The sequence below is a fragment of the Pelophylax lessonae genome, assembly GCF_965119305.1.
Source record: "Pelophylax lessonae genome assembly, chromosome: 5".
In the NCBI taxonomy this organism is placed as follows: domain Eukaryota; kingdom Metazoa; phylum Chordata; class Amphibia; order Anura; family Ranidae; genus Pelophylax; species Pelophylax lessonae.
In genome coordinates, this window is record NC_138772.1 from 465,131,389 (window position 1) to 465,157,887 (window position 26,499).

Sequence of the window (26,499 nt, forward strand, 5' to 3'; positions counted from 1 at the left end):
TGAAAGCTATAAATTAAAGCTATTATTCCATGAGCCACCTTGATGGACTTAACCTCTAGTAATCTGAATATTTTACAGAGTGGCTGAATTCCTGGGGTTCAGCCTTGAGGCTGGATTCAGTTATGTGACTTGGAGTTGAAGCCTGTTTTTTGAGGTGCGTTTTTTTTTTTTTTTGTTTATGTGCTTTTTAATGTGTTGATATGCATTGCCATTTCTGTCTTATAATACTAATAAACAAATTTAAAAAATGTACTTTTTTGACCTTTACATGTTCATGTTAACACGTTCCATATATGTAAAGTAGTACCAATAAAGAAAAAATGGCAAGCCAGCACCTGTGTTAATGCACGTTAAAACGCATAGGTGTGAATGAGCCCTAAATGAGTAGCAAATGGTTTTTATTTTGTAAGTGCCTTCAAAGAGCAAGCTTTTAAAAACACTTAGTTTCTCTCTCCAATTATGGTTTCAATAAATAACTACAGTATAACTAAAGTAGACATCAAGTTAGTTAAACCATCAGAAAGCAAGGTAAGCGTAATGCAAAGACAAAAATACAGATCAGTTCGGCAAGAAAGATATATGTAAATTAGTCCAGAAATTAAAGTATAACTAAGGGCAAAACTTTTTTTCTCTATCGTTCACTGACAGACGCAGCCCCATATTCTTCTTGACCATTGGGTTATGCTGCCCCCTACAGGATTAGGTCACTAGGCAGGAAAAATCTTTACCACGCCTATGGGGCAGTCCCTGCATGCATACACCCACTAAATCTGATGTAGGATTAATTTTGTTTGTGCCTTGTTTAGGAGTAAGACCTAGTTCCCGTCTGGGACTTCGGTCTTAGCTTGTCTTTTTTATTTTAAAGGGAACCTTTGTTAAAAAATGTAATTTTATTAGCTAGTTATGTTTCTGAGAGAACTGCAATCAACAGTCGGACTGGGTTTCAGACTAGATATCCTAGATACTTAAGGTCTCCCAGCCCAGCCAGCGTGTGCAGGTTATAGCCCAGCGCTAGGCCTCGCCACGACAGAGCCCCAATTGACGGGGGCTGGCCCATGAGTAAAACACCTCGCCGGGATGCACACGACCTGGTTCGGCCTAGGTCGCAGCATACCCCTTGGTCGTCAGCACCCCCACCACGAGTGGAGAGGTAGTTTGTCCGGAGTGGCGCCCACCCGATGTAGTTGGTATGGTGAGTAGTGTCCCCCCATAGCTCTGGCGGCCTCAGGGCGGACGTGGGCCCCTCCCTGGGAAGGTCGGACCCTCAGGTACCTCTCATTTCCCCTGGCCTCTCGGTATGTACTAGGCTCCCCCAAGGCCTCCCTCCCCACTATCATAGAGGTCCCTACCTCAGTCAGCGCCAGGGGTCCTCGGGGGTGGACGCTACTATGCCGCTATAGCAGATCCGTGGGGGGTTAATTCTGGTGGGGGTCAATGCCGGGGATCCCCGATGCCACTAATCGTTTGGACCTCTTAGGCGATCCTGGAGACCACATGGCGCGCTGAGGGGGGCTGCCATTTTACTGTAGAATCATTCAGCCACTTTTTGCAAAAGTTCGATTTCGCCTACAGATCCCCTCCTTGCGGTTGCGAGGACCTCTGGGTTGCAACCCCTGTCTGCCTTAACGGCGGTTTTGGAAAACGTGTCAAAAGTGGATTTGGTTTTAAAAAATACCACTAGTAAAAAGTAGGGATGCACCGAATGTTCGGCGGCCAAACATTATTCGGCCGAAAATAGAAAAAATAGCACTTTCGGTGTTCGGCCGAATAAGTAAAAAGGCCGAATAAATTTGTGCCGAACAATGTCAGCGGCGGTCACTAAATGGCGGCCCGCGCGATGCTTCCGCCCGGACCGCGAGCCCGCTACCTAGGAGTCCTTCAGTCCCCTTCCTCATTGCGGCTCCCTGCTCACACGCCGCCGGTGTCCTGTCCGGCCGCGAGTAGGGGGTGTGACGTCACGCGCGCGTCCCGCCCCCTGCTCCTGACTGCGGCTCCTTCACACTAGGTCCAGCGAGCGTGACACTGTGCACGCCCCGCCCCCCTGTTCGCGGCTTTTGGCTCCGACCTGGCTGCAGTTCAGGTATGTGGAGCACATTTGGGGGAGAATACGGTAGCTGCACAAGCATTAGTGTGCAGACTGGCATATTTTGCCATATGTTGCCACTTGCCATGCTCATTAGAGTGCCCTATAAAGTGCCCCTTAAAAAAAAAAGAAAAAAAATGTGCCCAACAGAGTGCTCCCTTAACATAAAATGTGGCCATCAGCGTGCCCCTTATTTTATGCTAAGGGACATGCTGATGAGCATATTTTATGTTAAGGGGCACTCTGATGGGCATATTTTATGTTAAGGGGCACGCTAATGGGCATATTTTATGTTAAGAGCAACACTGATTTAAATGTTTTGTTTTGCCCATCAGAGTGCCCCCTAACATAAAATGTGCCCATCAGCGTGCCCCCTAACATAAAATGTTCGGTATTCGGCCTTCGGCCAAGCATTTCATTATTATTCGGCTTCGGCCAAGAATTTCATTTCGGTGCATCCCTAGTAAAAAGCGCCCTATGCCCTCCCCTGCCTCTCCTGTATCCTCAGATTCTGAGGTAGATATGGCCGCCGCGGACGCATGTCATCCTGAGGTTTCTGCGTCATCGCACTCGGAGGGCGACATATCCTCGTCTGCAGCTGCGCGGGAAAGCGTGCTGGTGGAGGCACTTATAGTGTCAGTGTGGGAAACTCTAAAAATGGCGGATGATTCTGCAGCGTCGGGGACGCAGGTGTCATTTGGCACTCGCAAATCCCAGAAGTCGGGCAAGGTTTACCCTTGTCCAGAACTTTGACAAAATTGTCTCTGGCCAATGGGGGCGCCTCAAACAGATGTTAGTGGTGCCGAAGAGTTTTAAGAGGCACTATCCATTCGTGGAGGCGATATCTGCAAAATGGACCATTCCACCGAAGGTGGACCATCCGGTCTCCAGACTGAACAAATCTACTGTGGTGCCGGTGGAGGAATCCCCAGTCTTTACAGACCCTGTGGATAGAAGGATTGAGTTTCTGTCCCGCCACTTACATGTCATAGCGGGCTCACTACTTAAACCGATCTTCGTTATCACTCTGGTGTCCCAGACCATAACGGAATGGGCAAAGTTACTAAAAAGTGACCTAGAAACAGAACCTCTTCCTCTGGGCCTGGCAGAGCTAACAGACCAAATGGTCCAAGCCCTACTATATATATGTGATGCCTCGCTAGATGCGGCCCCTCTTGTGATTGTGCCGGATCCATCTCGGGAACGCTTTCAGGGGTTCTATTCAAACCTGTTCACTGTGTCCAGCTAAGAAGGCAAAGTGTGTCCAATCCTTGACCTTAAGGCTCTGAACCGCTTTGTGCGGGTACAGAAGTTTCAAAAGGAGTCCATTCGCAATAGTAGTGGTGTACCTACACCAAGGAGACTTTTTGGCCTCCATCAATATCAAGATCTGCACATCCCTATTTACGCTGGACACCAGCGTTTTCTTCCTGAAGGAGAGGAGCATTATCAATTTATGGCGTTACCTTTTGGTTTCGCCTCCGCCCCCAGGGTCTTCACCAAAATGTTCGCTCCGGTATTGGCATTACTGCGACAACAGGGGATTGCGGTACTGAGGTACCTGGACGAACTCCTCTTAAGAGCGGACATTCTGTTAGGCAACTTGACAATCACTGTACGGACTCTGCAAGAGTTCAGTTGGAACATAAATTTAAAAAAAATCTGCTTTGGTACCATCTTCAAAACTGGATTATCTGGGCCTGACTCTGGACTCAGCTTTGGTGAGGGTGTTTCTTCCCCGGAAAAGCTGCAAAAGTTGCAGAGGGCGATTTGTTTGCTGTTATCCAGCAACCTGTCCTCTCTGCGGACCTGCACGCGAGCCTTAGGTCTGATAATGTCCACCTTCGAGGCAGGTCAGTTTGCTCAGTTCTACACGAGACACTTACAAAGGGAAATTCTTGTCAAGTGGAACAAAGATCCAAGTTAAGATCCCACGGCGGTAACGGGGATCATATCAATATTGGACACTATGATTCGGTTGAGTCACAGCACAAAGTTAGCTCTTCTGTTGTAGCTTTGCTTGTTGGCTCTACGCCAGGGCAAGTCCTTCCTTCCATTGTATTGGACCATGGTAACCACAGATGCCAGCTTAACTGGCTGGGGAGGAGTGCTTGGGAAGCTGTGTGTGTCCAGGGGTCCTGGGCCATGGAGGAGTCCAGACTACCGATCAATATTCTGGAACTCAGAGCGATAAAGCTTTGCCTGTGTCACTGGACCAATCATCTACAGGGTTGTCCAGGTTCGGATTCATTCAGACAATGCCACGGCTTAGGTCAATCATCAAGGGGGGCACCAAGAGTGTCTTGGTGGCCTGGGAGGTGGCAGAGAACCTGAAATGGGCAGAAGATTTCGTTCCAGCCCTTTCCGCCGTGCATATACCAGGAGTGGAGAACTGGCAGGCGGATTGAAATAAATACAAGGAGGTTGTAACGGCGCTACCTTTAAAGTGAATAAGTGCTATATAAGTGCCAACTTAGAATAAAGTGCCAGTATATTAAAAATTATATTAAAAAAATATACCATATAAACGTTGGGTCCAAAGTAATGTGCACTAGTGACTTGTGGTGTGACAAGGATAACCAATTATTTATCCTGGACCCAAGAAGTGCAACCTTATAAAGTGCTAATGCTGTGCTGTGTATATACTAAATCAATATAAAACAGTGGATTCCAAAAGGTGCAATTTATTAGTGATAAATGCTTTTAACTTCAGCAAAATATAAATGAGTACATAAATAAACGAGTGATTATAAATAATATCTGTGCTGTGTGTGGTGTTTTTATATTACCACTTAGTGAAGAGTGAACAAAAATTGAAATAAAGAGTGGGGTTGCAATTTCTTCATACGTCCACTAGATGTCACCCCTGATATACGACCTGTATTTGCTGTAAGGTGGTAGGTTATTTCCGGGGTTCTCCAGCGGAATGGACATGGCTTTTAATCCCACATGGCTCGTAGTGGAAGACTTGCCGTGCTGTCATCTCTGCTCCACCTTAGTGTCCACCCCATGGTCAGCAGCCTTACACTTAAGTTTCTTCTACAAGGAAGATCAGCTGAATTGAAGTCGTAACCGGATACAGGTGGGTCACACAGACCCCACAAGCCGGTGATCCCTTTATCCTTTGGTGGATCAAACCATAGCTGGCCAAACCATGGCAGGCGGATTACCTGAGTCGTCAGGTTTTGGATCAGGGGGAATGGTTCCTGCACCCGGAGGTGTTTCACATGCTGTGTGTCCGGTGGGGGACACCCCACGTCGATCTGTTAGCCTCTTGGCTCAACAAGAAGGTACAGAGGCTTGTACTCAGGTCTCGGAATCCTCTTGCCAATGCCGCAGACACACTGGTGGCTCCTTGGGGGTCAGTATCGGCTGATCTATGCCGAGGCTTCTGCGCAGAATAGAGGTGGAAGGGATTCCGGTCATTCTGGTGGCCCCAGACTTGCTTCGCTGGTCTTGGTACGCAGATCTGGTAAGGTTGGTTGTTAATGCTCCTTAAAGACTTCCTCTCAGGGAAGATCTGCTGTCTCAAATGCCGATCTTCCATCTTGCTTTACAGTTGCTGGCTTTAACAGCATGGCTGTTGAAAGCCAGGTATTGAAGGGCAGGGGTCTTTCTGACTCAGTGATTCCTACACTGTTGAAGGCTAGAAAATCTACCTCCAGGAAGGTCTATCATCATACGTGGAAATCGTACATCCCATGGTATGTATCGCTGAAGGTGCATCCTTGCCTTTTTTCGGTGGCTAGGATTTTGACCTTTCTCCCAAGAGGGGTTGAACAGCAGTTGACCTTTGGTACTATTAAAGGCCAGGTGTCGGCTTTGGCTGTGTTTTTCCAACACCCTTTAGCTATGCATGCTTTGATTTGCACTTTTATTCACGGGGTTCGCCGTGGGATCTTAACTTGGTACTGTCTGTTCTTCAAAAACGTCCCTTTAAGAACATTAGGGAGATTCCTCTGCTTACAGTCACAGAAGGTAACCTTTTTGGTAGCTATTACCTCTGCTCGCAGAGTATCTGAATTGGTGGCGCTATCCTGGTGTTCACCTTATCTGGTTGTACTTTGACCTAATCAGTCATTTCTTCCTAAGGTGGTTTCTGATTTCCATTTGAATGAAGACATTGTGCTGCCTTCACTCTGCCCTCAGCCCAAACATTCTAAGGAATTTGTGTTGTAATCTTTGGATGTGGTTTCGCCATCAGTAATGCAAGTTTGCAAGGCGGCAACTTGGTAGTCTGTGCACACATTCACAAAGTTCTACAAAGTACAGTTGGGCAAAAAAGTATTTAGTCAGAGAGAGGCCTGTCATTTTCATCATAGGTACACTTCAACTATGAGAGACAGAATGGGGGGAAAGAATCCAGGAAATCACATTGTAGGATTTCTAATGAATGAATTGGTAAATTCCTCTGTAAAATAAGTATTTGGTCACCTACAAACAAGCAAGATTTCTGGCTCTCACAGACCTGTAACTTCTTTAAGAGGCTCCTCTGTCCTTCACTCATTAACTGTATTAATAGCACCTATTTGAACTTGTTATCAGTATAAAAGACACCTGTCCACAACCTCAAACAGTCATACTCCAAACTCCACTATGGCCGAGACCAAAGTGCTGTCGAAGGACACCAGAAACAAAATTGTAGACCTGCACCAGGCTGGGAAGACTGAATCTGCAATAGGCAATCAGCTTGGTGTGAAGAAATCAACTGTGGGACCAATTATTAGAAAATGGAAGACATACAAGACCACTGATAATCTCCCTCGATCTGGGGCTCCACGCAAGATCTCACCCCGTGGGGTCAAAATGATCAAAAGAACGGTGAGCAAAAATCCCAGAACCACACAGGGGGGACCTAGTGAATGACCTGCAGAGAGCTGGGACCAAAGTAAAAAAAGACTACAATCAGTAACACACTATACCGCCAGGGACTCAAATCCTGCAGTGCCAGACATGTCCCCCTGCTTAAGCCAGTACTTGTCCGGGCCAGTCTGAAGTTTGCTAAAGAGCATTTGGATGATCCAGAAGAGGATTGGGAGAATGTCATATGGTCAGATGAAACCAAAGTAGAACTTTTTGGTAAATACTTAACTCGTCGTGTTTGGAGCAGAAAGAATGCTGAGTTGCAACCAAAGAACACCATACCTACTGTGAAGCATGGGGGTGGAAACATCATGCTTTGGGGCTGTTTTTCTGCAAAGGGACCAGGACGACTGATCTGCGCAAAGGAAAGAATTAATGGGGCCATGTATCGTGAGATTTTGAGTGAAAACCTCCTTCCATCAGCAAGGGCATTTGAAGATGAAACGGGGCTGGGTCTTTCAGCATGACACTGATCCCAAATACACCGCCCGGGCAATGAAGGAGTGGCTTCGTAGAAAGTATTTCAAGGTCCTGGAGTGGCCTAGCCAGTCTCCAGATCTCAACCCCATAGAAAACCTTTGGAGGGAGTTGAAAGTCCGTGTTGCCCGGCGACATCCCCAAAACATCACTGCTCTAGAGGAGATCTGCATGGAGGAATGGAACAAAATACCCTCAACAATGTGTGAAAACCTTGTGAAGACTTACAGAAAACATTTGACCTCTGTCATTGCCAACAAAGGGTATATAACAAAAGTATTGAGATGAACTTTTGTTATTGATCAAATACTTATTTTCCACCATAATTTGAAAATAAATTCTTTAAAAATCAGACCATGTGATTTTCTAAAAAAAATGTTTTTTCCCTCATTTTGTCTCTCATAATTGAAGTATACCTATGATGAAAATGACAGGCCTCGTCTTTTTAAGTGGGAGAACTTGCACAATTGGTCTCTGACTAAATACTTTTTTGCCCAACTGTAGCTGTGTTTGCATCCGCGGATGCTCCTTATGGCCGCAAGGTTTTGCAGGCTGCTGTTCAAAAGATAATTTTCTCTTTGAGGGTGTATGATTTCTAGGTGAGCTCCAGTTGTTCCTAGTTGAGCTCCATGTTTACTGGTTGGCTAAGATTAGCCTTTGGGGAATTACGTTCTTTTCTGCATTGTTTTCCCACCCCTCATGCAAATACTGCTTTGGAACGTCCCAATAGACAAGAAGAATATGGAGCTGCCTCTGTCAATGAACGATAGAAAAAACTGGATTTTTGACTTACGGTAAAATCCTTTTCTCTGAAATTCATTGACAGACGCAGCACCCGCCCCTCTGTTTCTGAGTGGGATGGGGTTTTTTCTTCGAAACACTGCTTGCAACAAAATTGAATCCTATAGCAGAGTGAGCGGGTGTATGCCTGCAGGGACTGCCCCATAGGCGTGGTAAGGATTTTTCCTGCCTAGTGTCCTACTCCTGTAGGAGGCAGCATAATCCAATGGTGAAGAAGAATATGGAGCTGCGTCTGTCAATGAACTTCAGAGAAAAGGATTTTACGGCAAGTCAAAAATCCAGTTGTTTTTTTTTTGTTTTGTTTTGGATAGAGTGGGGTGGGGGGGGATTAGAACCCTTGTCAGTTTGTATTGCTGTCTGTGCCCCCCTTATTGAGATTCATCCTCTCGATTTGTCCTTTTTACCATTATCATTAAAAGTGAAAGTAAAAAATCCAACATTTTGGGTTGTGCTAGGGGGGAAATTTTCCAATGAGATCATTGATTATGGTGACCTGGGAGTCCCCAAGAGGATTCCCTTAATTTCCCCCCAAGAGGATTTCCCTTAATTTGCAGAGATTTCCTCTCGCTTCCTGTTTGGCTATGGGACAGGAAGTGAAGGGAAATCTCCGAAATGGGACACATAACCCTTCCTTGCTCTATCCAAAAAAAAAAAAAAAGTTTTGCCTATAGTTCTACTTTAAGCAGAGATGTGTTTATTGCCTGCAATCATTTGTAAAGAACATCCCTGCCCTATACATCCGTGTTTTTTTTTTCCCCCATTTAATTTTGCCTTGTTTTCTGTTGATTTTTATGAGCTTTGTATTTTTTTATGTCCATTGTACTCATGGGTATAGAAGTGAACCATGAAGCGGACTCTGGTGCCCCCTTGACTGACCCTCCGTGGGTCGCGGACAGGTTCCGTACGTTCTTTAGTGACCTCTACACTTCCAGGGCTCCTACTGACCACTCGGACATGCATTCATTCCTACAGACAGTAGATTTCCCGAAGTTGTCTCCTGAACAGGTCGCGATCCTCACCGAGGGCGAGATTGCGGAGGCCGTGTCCAGATTTCCCAGATCAAAGTCCCCGGGTCTAGACGGACTCCCGGTGGAGTTTTACGCCCAATATTCTGAACTCCTGTTACCCAAACTACTTGCCCTTTTTAATCAGCTCTATGAGGATCGGGAGTTGCTCCCCTCTATGAGAGAGGCGCTAATAGTGTTGATCCCTAAACCGGGCAAGGATCCCCACTTTCCGGAGTCGTATCGTCCTATTTCCCTCCTCCAGGTAGATGTAAAGATTCTTGCCAAGATCCTAGCTCTCCGCCTTAACCAAGTAATACTTACACTTGTCCACCCCGACCAGGCGGGCTTTATGCCGGGTAGAAACACCTCCTTTAACTTACGTAGATTGTTCATGAACCTCCAAGCTGAACATGACAACTCGGGCAGGAGGGTGGTGGTGACTCTGGACACGGCCAAAGCCTTTGACTCGGTGGAATGGTCCTTCTTGTGGGCATGCCTCGGGAGATATGGCTTTGGACCCAAATTTATACGTTGGGTACAGTTGCTATACAATGCTCCGGTTGCGAAAGTTCTGGCTAATGGTTGGACTTCGTATGAGTTTCCTCTGTCTAGGGGCACCCGCCAAGGGTGTCCCTTGTCCCCTCTGCTTTATGCCCTGGTGGCGGAACCCTTGGCTATTGCCATTAGGGACCACCCTGATATCCGCGGATTTCGCAGAGGTTCCCTTACGGAAAAGATCAGTATGTATGCCGATGATACCCTGCTCTATCTGGAGGACCTGGACGACTCTCTGTTGACAGCCCTTTCCCTCATAGAGCGATTTGGGAGCTTTTCGGGCCTCCAGATTAATTGGGATAAATCACAAATTCTTCCTATCGATGGTACCCCTTCCGCTGTGATCCCTACGAACCCCGCCCTTAAATGTGTTCCCCGCTTTAAGTATTTGGGGGTCCAAGTTACGACATGCCCACAGGATTATGTCACAGACAATGTCCAACCCCTGTTCCCCCTGATAAAGTCTAAAATCCAGGTATGGTCTAAATTACCATTAGGGGTCATGGGCAGAGTAAACCTGATTAAAATGGTCCTTCTCCCTAAAGTACTGTACATTGTGTGGCATTCCCCTGTATATTTAGCCCTGAAACACTTCAAACAACTGGAGTCCCTTCTCAAGGCCTTTGTTTGGGGATTGAGTAGGCATAAGATCTCTTGGAGGAAACTTAAGAACCCGACGGACTTGGACGGCCTGGCGCTCCCTGATTTCAATCTCTACTATCTGGCGTCGCAGCTCTCCCAGTTATTTCACATAGACAAGACTGATAGGGAACGGTTTCTAACCCTTTTGTGCCCTAGTTGGACCTGCCACTCTCGAGACCTGTTGACTGTCATACTGCGGGGCACCAGAGGGATGGAGGAGAGGTTGGACCCTAAATCCCTGATCTTTCATTACAGCCGGGTTTGGGAAGTGGTGATGCACAGACTGCAGGGCCCCTCCCTCCATGATTTAACCCCCTTGTGGCACAACAAGTTACTTCAGGAGTTCTGTATGCTTCCTGACTCCTCATTGTGGAGCGGCCGGGGTGTATTCTTCCTGAAACATATCCTGGCGGGGGGCGCCCTAAGGTCTTACGCTGACATGCGGGAGCAGTTTTCTCTCCCAGCCCATATGCACTATAGATATTTACAGCTGGCCCACGCGTTCCGCACCCAGTTTTCGACAGCTCCGCCTAACCTTGAATCTGTGTTGCTCTTGGAGTTGATCAAGTGCCAGGAGCCTGCCCACTTGATCTCCCTTTTCTATGCCGAACTTCACAAGCCCTCCTCCACTGAGATAGCTTACGGGCTTAAGACTCGCTGGACCCGGGATGTGGGACCTATTGAGGATGAGGAGTGGGGGGAGGCACTAGAGACCTGTCAGAAGGTGTCCCCGAAATTGTCTGATAGACTTACCCAGACATTTATTATACATCAGGCCTACCTCACACCCCTTCGGATGTCCAGATACCAACCTGATTGGGATCCTGTCTGTCCAATGTGCCAGGCGGCTGGAGGCACCTTTTCCACTTGCTCTGGAGTTGTTCACAGCTCCGGGGCTACTGGCAACAGGTGGTAGCCTTTCTACATAACAACTGCAACTGGACCCCAAGCAGTGTCTCCTAGGTATATACCCTGATGGGGATATGAATAAGTTTATGTCCATATTCTTGCAGGAGACGCTGTTTGTGGCTAGGAAACTGATAGCTAGGACTTGGATGCGCAGTGATCCCCCAACCTTGGCTAGGTGGATACGTGAGGTAAATACCAATATTCCCTTTCACAAATTGCTCTATAAACACAGGGGATGTCCCGCCAAGTTTGATAAAATTTGGGACAGGTGGGTGAGTTGTCCAGACACTAATGTATAAGTTTGTTCTGAACACTGGCCGCCTTACATGGTTTCTGTCTTTGTTTATCTTCATGCACCACTACCGACCTATATTGGCTAGCACTAACCGGTTGTACTCTGTGTACCTGCATTTTGGTTGTTGCCCATCTCTATTTACTGTACACTGTGTGTATTGTTGTACTTCTTCAGATTCTCTTTTACTGAGCTATTTTAATTGTACTGCACTAAAGTTTTCAATAAACTCACTGTTTGGAAAAAAAAAGAAGTGAACCATGAAACCATGCCTGGAGAGGGAATCTGTTTTTGAAACTTGCACCTCAGAATATACTCAGCCAGTGAAAGGTATTGCCAACATTTTTAATTTCCTACCGTTTTTTTGCCGTTTTTGGCTAACCCAGTACTGCATGTAAGGATCTTGAGAATTTACTATTACTATGCAGAAGAGATCAATTGGAAGAGTTCATTATACTGCCATTTACATTGTAGTTATGTCAGCTATTTAAAACTAAGTGCTGTAAAGTCTGTCACACTGCTCAGATTGAATTTTAAGCCTAGTTCACACAATGAGATTATTGGACGAATGATCATGTGTTTTTTTTTTTTTTTTTTTTTTTGCATGCTAGCCTTCATATCAAAAACAGCTCAGTTACTAAAATACAAAAATTCTCGTACGACAGAAAAAAAAATTCAGAAGTGATGTAATGTATTTGTATTGTATTTTCGAACGAAAACTGTACTGGTTAAACAAAAATCGTACTATCTGGTATCATATGAGAAAATTATTTTTCATGTTTGTCCCATCGGAAAATTTCGTATGAAAGCTGTGTACTAACAATCAGATTGTTGTACGTTCGCTTCAAAAGCGGTATTTTTTGTACGATATTCTGAGCTTAATGGGTTTAAGGAAATGATCACTTGGGGACTAGAGATCAGATTGGGGAAAGACCTAAATCACTGAAGACTTAATCATGTTTATTGAAAAATCTAATTTCAGTTAAAATCCACAAAAGGTTAATGTAAATGATTTGTTTGCTACAATTTGTACATTGATCTTCATCTTAATAAATTAGAATTATTTGTCAGGTTTTTAGTTTTAATTCTACATAATTAATTTATGAAAATAATTTTACTCATGTCGAAAGTAAAATGGTTTACCCATAACAGCGCTGTAATGGTAATGGTAGTATACCCATGCGTTCTGTCACCTGCCTTCAAAAGGCCTCTTTTACTGTATTCTATAATAAATTAACTATTTTAAAACTGTGTGAATAGGACTTGTGAAAAGATGTGCTGATGATGTATGGCACTTTCATGGATTTTTCTTAACTGTTTTTCTTCTGAGTTGTAAAAAGAAGTTCTAGACTTTTTTTGGCTTTTGAAATTATAATATACAGCACCCTTTGCTTTATTTTTCTATTCTGGAGTTTTTATTTCAGTTGATTTTGATATGTATTTCTACAGAAGTAGCAAGCTGCTTAGCCCCTTGTGCATGCCTTTATTTATATTGTGCACAAGCTCTGTGTGTATCTACATCTTCTGTAATTGCACCTCGTCACCCCTGCTGAGAGCGGATCATCCTTGTGTTTCAAAGGGAGGACTCTGAAAGCAGATTAAAGTGTAAAACTGACATCAATCTTTTGGTTCAAAAGTAAGCTTGTTAAAATATCAAACTTGGACTGAAGTTTTCAAACCTAAGATTCACACTGGTAGATACTGTATTTAGACTTTTAAAGTTTTAACATTAAAACTATATGAAATCATGTTGGAATGAATAATTAAAGGACACTTTTAACCCAGCACAATACACCAAATGCATCCCTTTGATGAGTAGGGAGTGTGTTTGTGCCATTGCGTTATCTTGTCTGCTGGCTCATCAAAAGAAATAAACCATGCAGTGAATTATGAGATATAATGATTCACCTTGGAATAAAGACCTTTATCAATGTTTACAGAACTACTGAGGGAATTCTAATGTCCTTACAACTTAGGAGGCTCCATGCACACTGGTTTAAAAATCGCAGCTTCTACAGGAGTTTTGTGTTCTGCCTGTAGAAGCAGCTCAATGTTATCCTATGTGTCCATGTACATTAGGACGATTACAGGCATATTTTAAGTGCAACGTTTAGAAGAAGGAAAAAAACCCTTCTGGTTTGCGTTTCTGATTGCAGCTTACTAGCAGAAAAAACGAAAAACTCGTCCAAACTTTGTACAGAAAACGCTCTATATGAGTATTTGTTTTTTTCTGCAAAGGGAACTGGCATTTTTTTGAAGCCCAGTGTACATTGAGCCTTAGAGTAAGTTGTACATGATTACACATACTTGCTGGTCAGCGTTCAATGTTAGCCTAATTGACTTCCAAGGTAAGTATAATTCAGTTAATTGCCTTGTTTGAAGGTACTCTTTACTCTGAGACAGGTTTCTCTTTCGTTGACGGACACAGCTCCTTAGGATTCTTAATCATTGGGTTATACTGCTCCCTACAGGAGGACACTAGGCAGAAAAAGAACCTGACAACGCCTATGGGTAGTCTCAGGAGGTATACTCTTCCCCCCCCCCCCTCTGCTATAGGTACTCCATTTTTTTTATGCCTAGTCAGGAATAAAAACCTAGTTCCCTGCTGGAATCTCTTGTCCTGGCAATGTTTTTCCTTTTTAAATATTTATTTTTTTCTCCTGTTTTTTTTATTTTTTCCTGCGAGATCTACAATCAACTGCCAGACGGGCTACATATTCTAGATCTAGTGGTCACCCCAGTCTGGCCAGTGAGCATGCGCAGACCACAGTTCCACGTTAGGTCAGCCGCGACAGACCCCATCCTGGATCGGGGCGTAATTTTATGTTATATTGTGAACATTTAGAGGGCACTAGCACATATACATTTCATTTTCTTCTCCCCAAGTTCAGGGAGTTCTAGTTGCTGCTCCCCAATTCAAGTTGGTGCATCCCACCCTTTTGCATACTCCCTGGGGGGTTGTGGGCTGCTTTTTCCACATGCACTGTGGGTAATTCTAATTTTAAACCAATTAATCATGCAGTGTTGTTTTTTACATTTATGGTGGCGATTATGTCCACAGTTTTAATTCTATAATTTTGTTTTATTTAACCTTGATCATTGCATAGATGTATTACTATTTATGTTTTTCACCCAAGATGCTCCTTGATGCATATTGTAGCTATTTAAAGATATTCAGGCTTTGCATGTATGTTGTGTATTTACGCAGTAGGCCATGCATGAAATCATGATAGTTTTACCATATAAGTTGGGATGGCCAAAATGGAAAACTGACATAAGGACGCATTGGTGCTTTGAGATAACAGAAATCAGTCTACTGATATCATGAGATAGGGTCGCCACACTTTGTACTATATGGCTGTGAAAATACTCCCCCTGAATAGACTTTCCTGCATGTACATGCTTTGTTGGCTGTACCGAGTAGATTCTGTGCATTGCTTTATGGGCCTCCCGTTTTGGTGACATTCAGTGTTTTCTTAGTGGGAGGTCCATTTTGGTTGGCGTGCACTTTCCTGGTGGGGTGGCAGAGTGTGGTGTCCCTTGCTGCTGTGCATCCCATTGCGGAGCGCACCAGGCGCTTGTGGTTAGGACTAGAGTAAGGGCGGAAGTAATGATGCCAATAGCCCGGAAGTGACGCAGGCGAAACCGTCGCCAGTAGTTTGGAACGCAGGTCGCGGCCGCACTTCCTAGTTGTGGCTGCGTGTGTTCCAGCCGCTTTGGAGTCCTGCCATCTTGTGAGACCCCACTGGATCACCCCTGGATGAGGTAGATGTAGATGCCCATAGCATCCCCCTGGCCAGATTGGATATCTGCCATGGCTCACCATAGATACTGGGCGGCAGACGTGATACACTTCAATCTCCCCCCCCCCCTTTTTGGGAGGAACGCATCATTTGTGGGCACCTATCTCCATACATATCCTCCTCCATGATGTTTAAGGGTAAGAATATTCATGGCACCAAGGTGTTATTGGGTTTAAAAAAATTTCTTTATGGTGTTCTAACTATGTTTTTACTCACTGACTGTTTTGAGGTTACACGGCAACGCTGCGTGGGTTGATACCATGGGAATGTACACCCACTAAGGAGGAGCTAGCCCTAGATCACACCCCCTTTTTATCATGTTTGATTTGATAAATAGAAACGTTGAGATACGGTTTAGTTTGCTCTGAGGAAGAGGCGAGGCCTCAAAACGCATCAAAAAGTCGAACTGAGGACGTCACATCTGTTATGCAAGACTCTGGATGTTATAACTATATCGAGTTGATGTGCCTTTGACAAGCATAGGTTTGTGAGTATGACATTTTATCAAATAAAGCCATTTTTATTGAGGATAATGGACTAGGCCGGTGAGCCCTCTGTCTATTTCCTAATTCTAGTGTATACAGACATCACCAGGCTTGAGAGGGCAGCAAGGTGGCAGTTATCTGGATTTTACAAGATTAAGAGCCTAGAGTGATACCTTTGTGGAGCCCACCTCTAAGCGCAGTAGACAGATGTGTTGTACTTGTTGGACTGTGTCCCCCTGGCCTGGTTATCTAGCGGCACACTGTCCCTTGAAATTGTTTGTGCTGGGGGGGATCTCCCTTGGGCTTACCTTTTCTGCTGATAGGCCTGGGGAGTGGATGACCGGGCTTCGTGGGTCCCGGTAATTGAGGCCACGGCTTTTCGGCCTACCAGCAGGACGCTCTGTGTGGCAGCCCAATTAGAGGGGCTGAAGCTACCACTCTCCATGGCCAACATCTGCCCTGCCCTCTTGACGGCCTGGCTGCTGAAAGCACTCCTGTAATCATTTCAGGTCTCCTCAGTCTGCGCACTTGCCCAGGTGTACAAATATTTAGGCTGTGCGGCCAAGCCGGGCCCCTCCTTCTGGAGGGGCGGTGCTGTAGGGATGGTCTGGGTCACTGGCGGCTGTAGCCACCATTAGGCTAAGGGCGCCTTTCCATGTAGGTGTTATGAGGCCCTAAGGGGAATTCTGCCTGTGGGACTACCCACACCAGAGAGGCACTTGTGGCGGATGGCCCCCCTTTGGGAGGGGGGGGCTCTTTTTGTGGCCCCCTCTGTGGGAGATTATGAGGATGATCCCCCCCCCCCTCATGTTTCCTTTATCCTTCCTATTTTGACAAATTTGTCTATTTTGCATGGGAGTGTCCAAAATGCCCTCTAGTGGTTCCTACATGCCTTGCTGTGAGGTACCCCTTTCTGGAGTCGCTACTTCAGAAGTGGACAGTTCTACCAGTGGGGGACCCCCCTGTCCTCGGGTTGTATTGGCACCCATGTTTGATAGAGGAATCTCCGGCCATTAGGGATCCAGCTGACCGGAAGGTGGTGGCTGTGGCCTCATTATGCTCTCTATTGCTAGCATGGCATTTAGGTTGGCCCTGGCCTTTGCCCTAGTGTCACAAACTTTAACTGAGTGGGCTTCGATTTTGCGCTGTGACCCAGAGGGTGAGCAGGTTCTCCCTGCCTTGGCTGAGAGGCGGACCAGTTGGTCTAGGGGCTGCAGTTTGTCTGAGATGCCTCTTTGGACAGGGCTCCCCTCATTTCTAAGCTATCTGTTTCAGCAGTGGGCTTAGGCTTGTATTGTGGCTTCAGTGTTGGTCTGCAGTCCAGACCTCTAAAAAAAACTCTGACTGCCTTACCCCTTCAAGGTGCTTGCCTATTTTGGACTACCTTGGATGATATCGTTGAAAGTCTCACGGGGGGGGGGGGGGCGTATCTTTCTTTCACTGTCTGGGAAGAAAAGAGAACCTCCTTGCAGATGTGGCCTGTCTAGCTCAGCCCACAAAAGATTTTAAGTCCTCCAAGGGGCCCTAGTCTAGCAGGTCAAGTGCAGGATTTTTTTATCTAGACCCATAGACAATGTTTCTTCAGCTTTAAGGTGCGGCCCCACCTGGTTGGGCATTTTGTGCTGGTTTCCGGGCATGTGGACCTCGTTGTTAAATAAACCAATGGGTCCACGAAGGATATTGTCCATTTTTAGTTTCGTTCTTGCCCTCCGGAAAGGTTCTCCCTACCAATGTGTGTCCCGGACCGTTTGCAAGCTCCTTTTGGGGCGGTGCATGACCTGTTGCTTCAGGCATCGGCATGGTTTTTTTTTTTTTTTTTTTTATTCAAACCTGTTTCTTGTCCCAAAGGACAAGGGCTAGGTTCATCCACTTCTGGACCTTAGGGCTCTGATCTGCTTGTGCAGGTACAGAAGTTCAGAATGGAGTCCATTCTTATGGTGGTGGCATCCCTTCATCAGGGACTTTATGCCTCTCTTGGCATCAAGAATGCTTCCCTACACATTCCACTCTGTCCCCGACACTAGCACTTCCTCCGTTTTTTCTGCAGGAAAGGAGCATTGCCACTTTGTGGTGTTGCCCTTGGGTCGCACCTCTGCTCCTCGGGTCTTTACACAGTGTTAGCCTGGTTCTGGCATTGCTATGTCAGCGGGGGATTGCGGTACTGGGCTCCCTGGATGACCTCCCATCCCTGGATGACCTCCCCTTGTGAGCAGAGTCCTCTGCTGCCCTGTTGGGTGACGTAGGGATCACTATACAGACCCTGAAGGGTTCGGTTGGCCTCTGAATTACCAGACGTCTGCTCTGATTCCATCCAAAGAATTGGATTATTTGGGTCTGACTCTGGATTCAGCACAAGCCAGAGTGTTCCTTGTTCTGGACAATCTCCAGAAGTTGCATGCTGAGTTTCATCTACTGCTGTCCAGCAGGTGGCCCTCCCTCCGGACTTGCATGCGGGTGCTGGGCCTGATGATATCTACCTTCATAGTGGTTCAGTTTGCATAGTTCCATTCGGGGTCCCTTCCAAGGGAGTTCTTCCCTGCGCTGGGAAACCAGGGGGTCCCTGGTTGGTGGATTTGTTTCCAAGCTCTTCGGCATGGAAAATCCTTTCTCCTTTTTTCTTGGACAGCGGTCACCATGGATGCCAGTCTGCCTGGGTGGGGAGGTGTCATGGGACTGAGCTCTGCTCAGGGTTGTTGGACACTGGAAAAGTCCAGATTACCGATCAATGTCTTGGAACTTCGGGTGATCAGGCTGTGCCTGGATCGCTGGATGGATTGTCTTCGGGGGCTACTTGTCTTCGGGGATTAATTGGCAATACCTCCACCCAACTCAGTATAAATGCAAGCCCTTTCTAGGGGAAGCACAGGCAGGGGTTGCACAAGCGGGGATTGCATTGGCAACGATCATCTTGGATAAAGTATTAATATTGGATTAAGTATTGCACTTCGGCTCAGCACTTCAGCGAATGCACAAAGCATACAACTGCAAGCCAACAGACAGACTACAGGTGATCGGAGACTCTATACAACTTTTCCATCTCACATGCAGTCTACTTCTCAATCTCACCACCCTGTATTATGCAATCCCTAATTCTCCTTCTCATGTTTGCATCCTCTCTCCTAAAACTTTCTCTCCTTTACCCCTCTTCTCCGCCCCACAGCTTGTATATATCACCCTCACTCCTATCCTCACCTTTATACTGCACTCATCAACTCTGATTCTGAACCCACACACCAATAAAACCTACAGGACATTGAGATGTGTCCCCCCTCATAAATCATACTCCCATATCACCTCCCTCGCCCTTTTGCTTCTCCTAACCTCTGGAGATATTTCCCCAAATCCTGGACCCCCATCATTTACCTTTGGCAACCATACCCCTCACCCCCTATCCTCTGACACCAGCCGAAATCCACACAATCTGGTTTCTATTCCTCTTCTGCCTAGAGCCAACCTCCCCTTCTCCTGCACCCTCTGGAATGCCCGCTCTGTTTGCAACAAACTCACCTCTGTCCATGACCTATTTATCACAAACTCCTTCAACCTGCTTGCAATTACTGAGACCTGCTTCAAGAATCTGACTCTCCTTCTGCCCTCTCCCAAGGTGGCCTCCCGTGGACTCACTCTCCCAGGCCTAGTGGACGGAAAGGAGGTGGGGTTGGAATTCTGCTTTCCCCTCAAAGCACTTTTCAGGTTCTTCATCCACCCCTTCTCTGTCTCTCTCCTCATTTGAAGCTCACTGTATTTGTCTATTTTTTCCAGTTTCGTTGAGAACTGCTGTGATCTATCGGCCTCCTGGACCGGTATCAGGCTTCCTTGATGACTTCTCTGCCTGGCTACCCTACTTTCTCTCTTCTGAAATTCCCACAATCATTCTTGGAGACTTCAACATCCCTGTTAATCTTAACACTCCTGCTACCTTTGAGCTTAACCTCCTCTTTTGACCTAAAACAATGGACACATGCTTCTACACACTCTAATGGCAACAGCCTTGACCTCATGTTCTCCTACCTATGCACCCCTCGCAACCTCTCCAACATTCCATTCCATCTCTCTGATCACCACCTCATTAGTTTCAGTCTCTCCTTGTCCTCCTCCTTACCTTCCAACTACCGAACAATTACCTGTAGAAACCTTCGCCATCTTAACCCTTCACTTCTTTTTTCTGTTACAGATGGTCTCTTCAACACAATCTCATCCCTTTCCTGCCCCAACATGGCCACTTCTGTCTACAACAGTTCACTGTCATCTACCCTGGATGCTTTGGCCCCCCTCACTACACACAGAATCAGACCCCGACCGCTACAACCCTGGCAGACAGACAATACCAGAAGCCTCAAAAAACGTAGTCGCGCTCTTGAGCGTCTGTGGTGTAAAACTAAGTCTCAGCAAGATTTCAGCCAATATAAATCTGCCCTCCAAAAATCCTGCCTCCACACTGCCAAACAGACCTACTTTATCACTCTCATTAACACCCTCTCACACAGTCCCCATCAACTCTTTTCTACCTTCAACACTCTACTTTGTCCTCCATTGCTTCCACCCACTAACTTACTCACTGCCCAAGAGATTGCCAATCCCTTCAAAAATAAGATTGATACAATTCGTGAAGAGATCTTTACACTACAGATATCTCCCTCACCTTACACACCTTGTCCTCCTGCACAATCAATACTTCCCTTGTTTAACCCAACTACTGTAGAGGAAGTCACTAAAATTTTTTCTAATGCCCACCTAACTTCCTGCCCCCTGGACCCTGTTCCTTCTCAAATACTACGGTCACCCTTTGACTCTATCCTACACTCTTTAACTCATATCTTCAACCTCTCCCTCTCCACTGGCATCTTCCCCAATTAACCAATTAAAAAAATACTAAGTAAAAAAAAAGAGAACAAATATTCAATATATTTATGCACATGGTGACATGCCTGCCTAATGTATATCTCAGCAAATTTGCATCAAATATTCATACCCATCCATTCAAAATGAATCCTACAACACATAAACCAGTGAGTATTCTATTGTATAATATAATATTTACATTTATATTTGCAAAACAAAAAAAAACCCTATTCAAAAAAGATACAAAACAAAGACTGTCATTCAATCCTGGTGGTTTGGTGGCATCCAGTTGCCAAATCCACTGGGTCTCATGTTGGAGAACCACCTGATCAAAATTACCCCTCTGGTGTCCTGGGGAACAACCTCCAGGACCCAAAACTTAAAATATCGAGGGTTTCTGTTACGCTCTAAACAAACATGTCTAGTTCTAGTGGTTTTTCCAATATAGGAGTGACAGGAGCACAATATAACATGTATAACCCCCATGGTATCACATTTGGTTCTTTTTACATCTAACGGGGGTCCTACCTGATGACAGTTCCAAAGTGTCACCTTCTATCATATTTTGGCAAATATCACAATGTCCACATTTGGTCATGCCCGCATTGGTAGAGTGACCCATCAGTTTCCATGAGATATCACTGTGCACCAGGAGGTTGTTTAAAGAGTGGGCCCTCCTGTACACCATTTGTGGATATCCCAAGATGAATTTGCCAACAGAGTTGTCCTCCTCCAAAAGGCCAATACCTGGAGCAAATTCTTCTGACTTCGTCTGCTACCTGGGTGTATTGGAGACTAAGTCTAGTTATGTTCTGTTAATCCTTAACTCCCTCCTTCTTCCTAAAGATCAAGGATTCCCTCGAACCGTCTTTGGCTCTATTATTCTGTAGGCCTCTGTCGACCATCTCTTATGGTAACCTCTCCTTTTTAGAACTCTCACTTCCTGTTAATCTTCCCCGCTGGTGCATTTCCGACGGGTCCTCAGACATTGCCCAACAGGTACATTTTTTTCACTAGTGTTCTTGGGTGAAGCTCCCAGCATGGAGCAAGCTGTTAATGGCGGTGGATTTCCTAAACAATTTAGTAGAAACAGAGGCTTTGTCATCCAATGTGAGTGTCAAATCCAGAAAAGTGACTTGTTTACGATTAAACTCGCATGTGAATTTCAAACTGTAGGGGTTATTGGCCAAGGTGCCCACAAATTCATTCAATTCCAACTCACTGCCTGACCAAAACATGAGGACGTCATTGATGTACCTATATCGGAACAAAATCCTGGACAGGCACACCGACGACGCCCCCCCCCCCTCCTCCCCTGTCAAACAGCCAGGTTTCCCAATCGCCCATAAATAAATTGGCATAAGCTTGGGCACCTTTAGTGCCCATGGCAATGCCTTGGGCCTGGCAGTAGTTTTTGCCATTTGTATATAAATTTTGTTATGTGTCAGCAAAAATTGTAAGAGGTGGACAATGAGGACATTGTGGGCACGTTTACCTATGGCTCTACTGTCCAAAACCATTTTGAAGACCTGGAGACCGTTGTTATGCGGTATAGAGGAATAAAGAGCCTCTATATCTGAAGTAATCAATTTTGTATTTTCAGGTAATGTTCGATCTTGTAAAAGGGTCAGTAAGTGCAAAGTGTCTTTAACATATGAAAATTGATTACTGACAAAGGGTTGTAATATTTTGTCTATGTATTCACTGTTTTTCTCAGTGAGTGATACCACCCCTGAGATAATAGGGTGCCCAGGAGGGTCTGCTATCCTGGGGTTCTCAACCTTCTCAACCTACTGTTTCCTTGTCGATCACATTTTTTGAGTAGGCCTGATCAATGAGTCCAAATTTCTTTTTGTCCTTTTCCATGTTAATACAAGGAATAGGGATTTACAGTAAATGAAGGAACACCTATTCCTCCCACTGATACCAATGAGCAGGCACCATTCCTCCCACTGATACCAACAATGGGGCACCATTGCTCCTACTGATACCAGCAACGGGGAAACCATTCCTCTCACTGATAACAATGGGGGAAACCATTCCTCTCACTGATACCAACAACGGGGGAAACCATTCCTCTCACTGATACCAACAATGGGGCACAATTCCTCTCTCTGATACCAACAATGGGGCACAATTCCTCTCACTGATATCAACAATGAGGCACCATTCCTCTCACTGATACCAACAATGGGGCACCATTCCTCTCACTGATACCAACAATGGGGCACCATTCCTCTCACTGATACCAACAATGGGGCACCATTCCTCTCACTGATACCAACAATGGGGCACCAATCCTCTCACTGATACCAACAATGGGGCACCAATCCTCTCACTGATACCAACAATGGGGCACCATTCCTCTCACTGATACCAACAATGGGGCATAATTCCATCCGCTAATACCAACAATGGGGCACCATTCCTCTTGCTAGTACCAGCGATGGGGCACCATTTCTCTCGCTGATGCCAGCAAAGGGTCACCATTTCTCTCACCAATACCAGCAATGGGAACCCAAATAGCAGAAAGGGTTGTGGGAGGCAAAGAACATTGGGCTTTGGTCTTTTACCAAAGTTTTGTACCGGTCATATTAGTGATTTTTCTCTGATCCCACCACATGTGGGCACAGTCTTTATTTGCTTACATTTCAATATTTGTCTTCTGCATTTACAGTAATATTTCTTATTCATTCATAGTTACTGAGTGATCTGGTTAAAGGGAACCTGTCAAAAAATAAACATCATAACTGTCATTGTTATTGGTGAAGGCTCTGAGGCTGTCACACTTATCATGGTTTTACTACCTAGTAATCCACTGATCTTAGCAAGCATTCAGCCAGTGCAAGCTAAAAAGTTTGAATTGCTTGCCTTGCATGCTTTTTGTGAGTGAGTGCCTAATCAAGGAAGCTGGGATCAGAATGTCTCCTCTAGAACCTGCATCTTTAGACGTAAAATACTAACACATCTAAACTGACACATATGTCATTCCATGTCATGTCATTCCTAAACAAGAGAATGGTAAATGCATCAGAATCATAAGACCCTTTGCAGAATGGACTGATGTGAATTTTCTCTTAAAAAATAATATAATTTGTTACATTATAAAAATATAGGTAACTACAAAACAAGAATGTGTTCTAATATGACCAGAAGCCAAACAGCCTCACTAATGCACACTTTGTTGTTTCAGGTTTACCAAGTAGAAGAGGAAATGCGGCATCTCTTGCAGGAAACCGCTAACAGTAAGAAAGCCATGGAGGAAAAGATAAAGCGGCTCACCGGTGCATTAAGTGACATTCAGCAACATTTCTAACATTTCAACAGAGTGGCAGGAGAGGTTATGTTGTTAAACAGGCTAAAGTTACATCTGTTTATAGGTGTGTCAGTAGTTTAAAGGAAACCTGTATTAGGGAAATATGTATGCAGACTTCAATTGCTGTGATCTCCTTCTGAAAATGCTGCTTGCCTGTCTATCATGTTAACTGGCTTTCAAAGTCCTTCAACCTTCGATAACCATGCAATTAGCATGTTAATGAGGTCAGCAATGGCAGTTATATCAGTACAAGTTTATCTTATTAAAGAGTTCTCATATAACTGGCTATAATAAAAATAAATATATAATTTATTAATATATTTTATTTTCTTTCTCATTCATTGAAGGACACAAAGTCTTTCACCTTTTGGGTTATACTGTGGCCTACAGGAGGATTGGACCCTGGCAAACAAACTGTAGGCCAGCCCACGATGACCCCACTCCCAATAGGTCAGTTTTTTTTTTTCCCTTTTTAGTGTCCCAAATCATCCTGGATGGTCCCTGAAAGGGAGCACTAGCTTCTCGTTCCACCATCTCTAGGCTCAGACCATCATCTTATGCTCTCAAGGATGGGGTTCCAACCTTTCCTGTTAAGGCTAGTTTTGCTAGATCTGTGAGCAATTTATTGTCTTTCAGCATCAACCAACTATTTCCAGTTTTGTTAGCTTTCCACCTGATCTTCTGTTCACGTGTTCTCGAAGTTCTACCAGGTGGACTTTTCAGCCTAATCTGATGCCAACCTCAGACATAAGCTCCTTCACATGACTCTTTAAACTACAGGCAGTTCCCTGTTTTCCTGGGCCTGTTAGCATTAATTTTCTGTGTTGCCCATCCTAAGCTGGATTGCTTCTGGACATCATGAAGATGAAAGACTTTGTCTCCCTCATTGGCCAAAAAAAATTGTGTTTTTGTACTCTCAGTAAAATCCTCATCTTGCAGTTCATTGAGGGACACAGGCCCACCCCTTATTATCATGCTCTCTGTACTGCTTTGCTACAAAACTGAAGAATGCTGATGGAAGGGTTATCCTGGGCTGGCCTACAGTTTTTTATTTTGTTTTTTAGGTTTTGTTTTTTACCATTGTCAAATAGGCAAGCGTATTACATGAAGGTTAAAGACTTCCTTTATCCCTCTGTGGACTCCAACAAAAGAACGCTTTTTTGTTTAAACATATAATTGTACTTTGTATTTATTATTTTAATAAATATTTTTCACTAAAAAGGTTTGAGGCTTTTTAATTCGCAATCTTTTTGAAAAATGAGAGAGAAACAACCCAAGAACATCGAAGTTTGACAGAAAATGTAAGCAAAAAAAAGTGCTAATAGTTCAAAACAAATTTCAGTTAAGCACAGTATTGCACACACAATGCCTCTGTTGAATGAAACCTCTGTCCACAAAACATCAATTGTTTGAATTACCACTTAAAGACCGGAAGGTTTTACCCTCTTAATGACCAGGCCATTTTTTGCGAAATGCACTGTGTTACTTTAACTGACAATTATGCAGTCATGCGACGCTGTACCCAAATAAAATTGGTGTCCTTTTTTCCCCACAAAAAGAGGTTTCTTTTGGTGGTATTTAATTACCTCTGTGGTTTTTATTTGTTGGCTATAAACAAAAAAAGAGCAACAATTCAGACACATTTTTTACTTTCTGCAATAAAACATTCCTAATAAAAAAAAAGTGTGCCTAGGGGTGCTTTCTAACTGTGTGGGGGATGGACTCACTGGATGAACACAGAGATCCTGTGTTCCTTCTATGCAGGAACACAGGATCCCTATGTTCATCACTAACAGAACAGCGGTGTGCCGTGTTTACTTCGGCAGACTGCCGTTCTGTCTCCATGGGGAGCGATCGTGGGTGCCTGGTGGACATCATGTCCGCTGGACTCACTGATTGGCTCCCCCTGTGGCCAATCGGTGCGCGCATGCCCCCACTAGCTGTGTCGCGAAGCGAAGTACAGGTACGTCATTTCACAGGGACAGAGCCGACCTGCCGCCGTAAAACTTGTTGAAGTGGTTAAAGATATTGATTTTTCCTGTCTAAGGACTTTTATTTTCACTGATATGAATTTACTGTACCTCTCAGTTACAGTTGGGCTGCGTGTGATTGGGTGACTAACTGGTTGTTGAACACAAAACCTTGCCAAAAATGCATGTACTTATGTTTTTCAAGCGCTCCCATTGCAATCTAGGAGTCTGAAAACTAACTGCACCACCGCACCAAAAGAAGTACCTGCACCTTTTCACTTTCAATACATTTCTAATGAAGTTTAGACTTCCCAGAATACATAGTGTAACCCGTACAAATATCTGGAAAAAAAAAAACACAAGATGCCAGAGGCACCTGCACCTTTTCAAAAATCACACTGCACCATGTATCACACACATAAATTGGCACAATTGAGAATAATGGGATTTCCAA

The 26,499-nt window shown here is 44.9% G+C and overlaps 1 protein-coding gene across 1 annotated transcript in view; it reads left to right on the forward strand.

Annotated features, from left to right (window-relative positions):
* Window positions 1–24,309, forward strand: part of LRRCC1 (leucine rich repeat and coiled-coil centrosomal protein 1) — a 110,318-nt gene extending 86,009 nt beyond the window's left edge. Inside the window, exon 19 of the mRNA XM_082258515.1 lies at window positions 23,953–24,309. Coding sequence (XP_082114641.1) covers window positions 23,953–24,075 — 123 coding nt within the window. The 3' untranslated portion in view covers window positions 24,076–24,309. The remainder of the gene's footprint in view (window positions 1–23,952) is intronic.
* The last annotated feature ends 2,190 nt before the right edge of the window (window positions 24,310–26,499 follow it).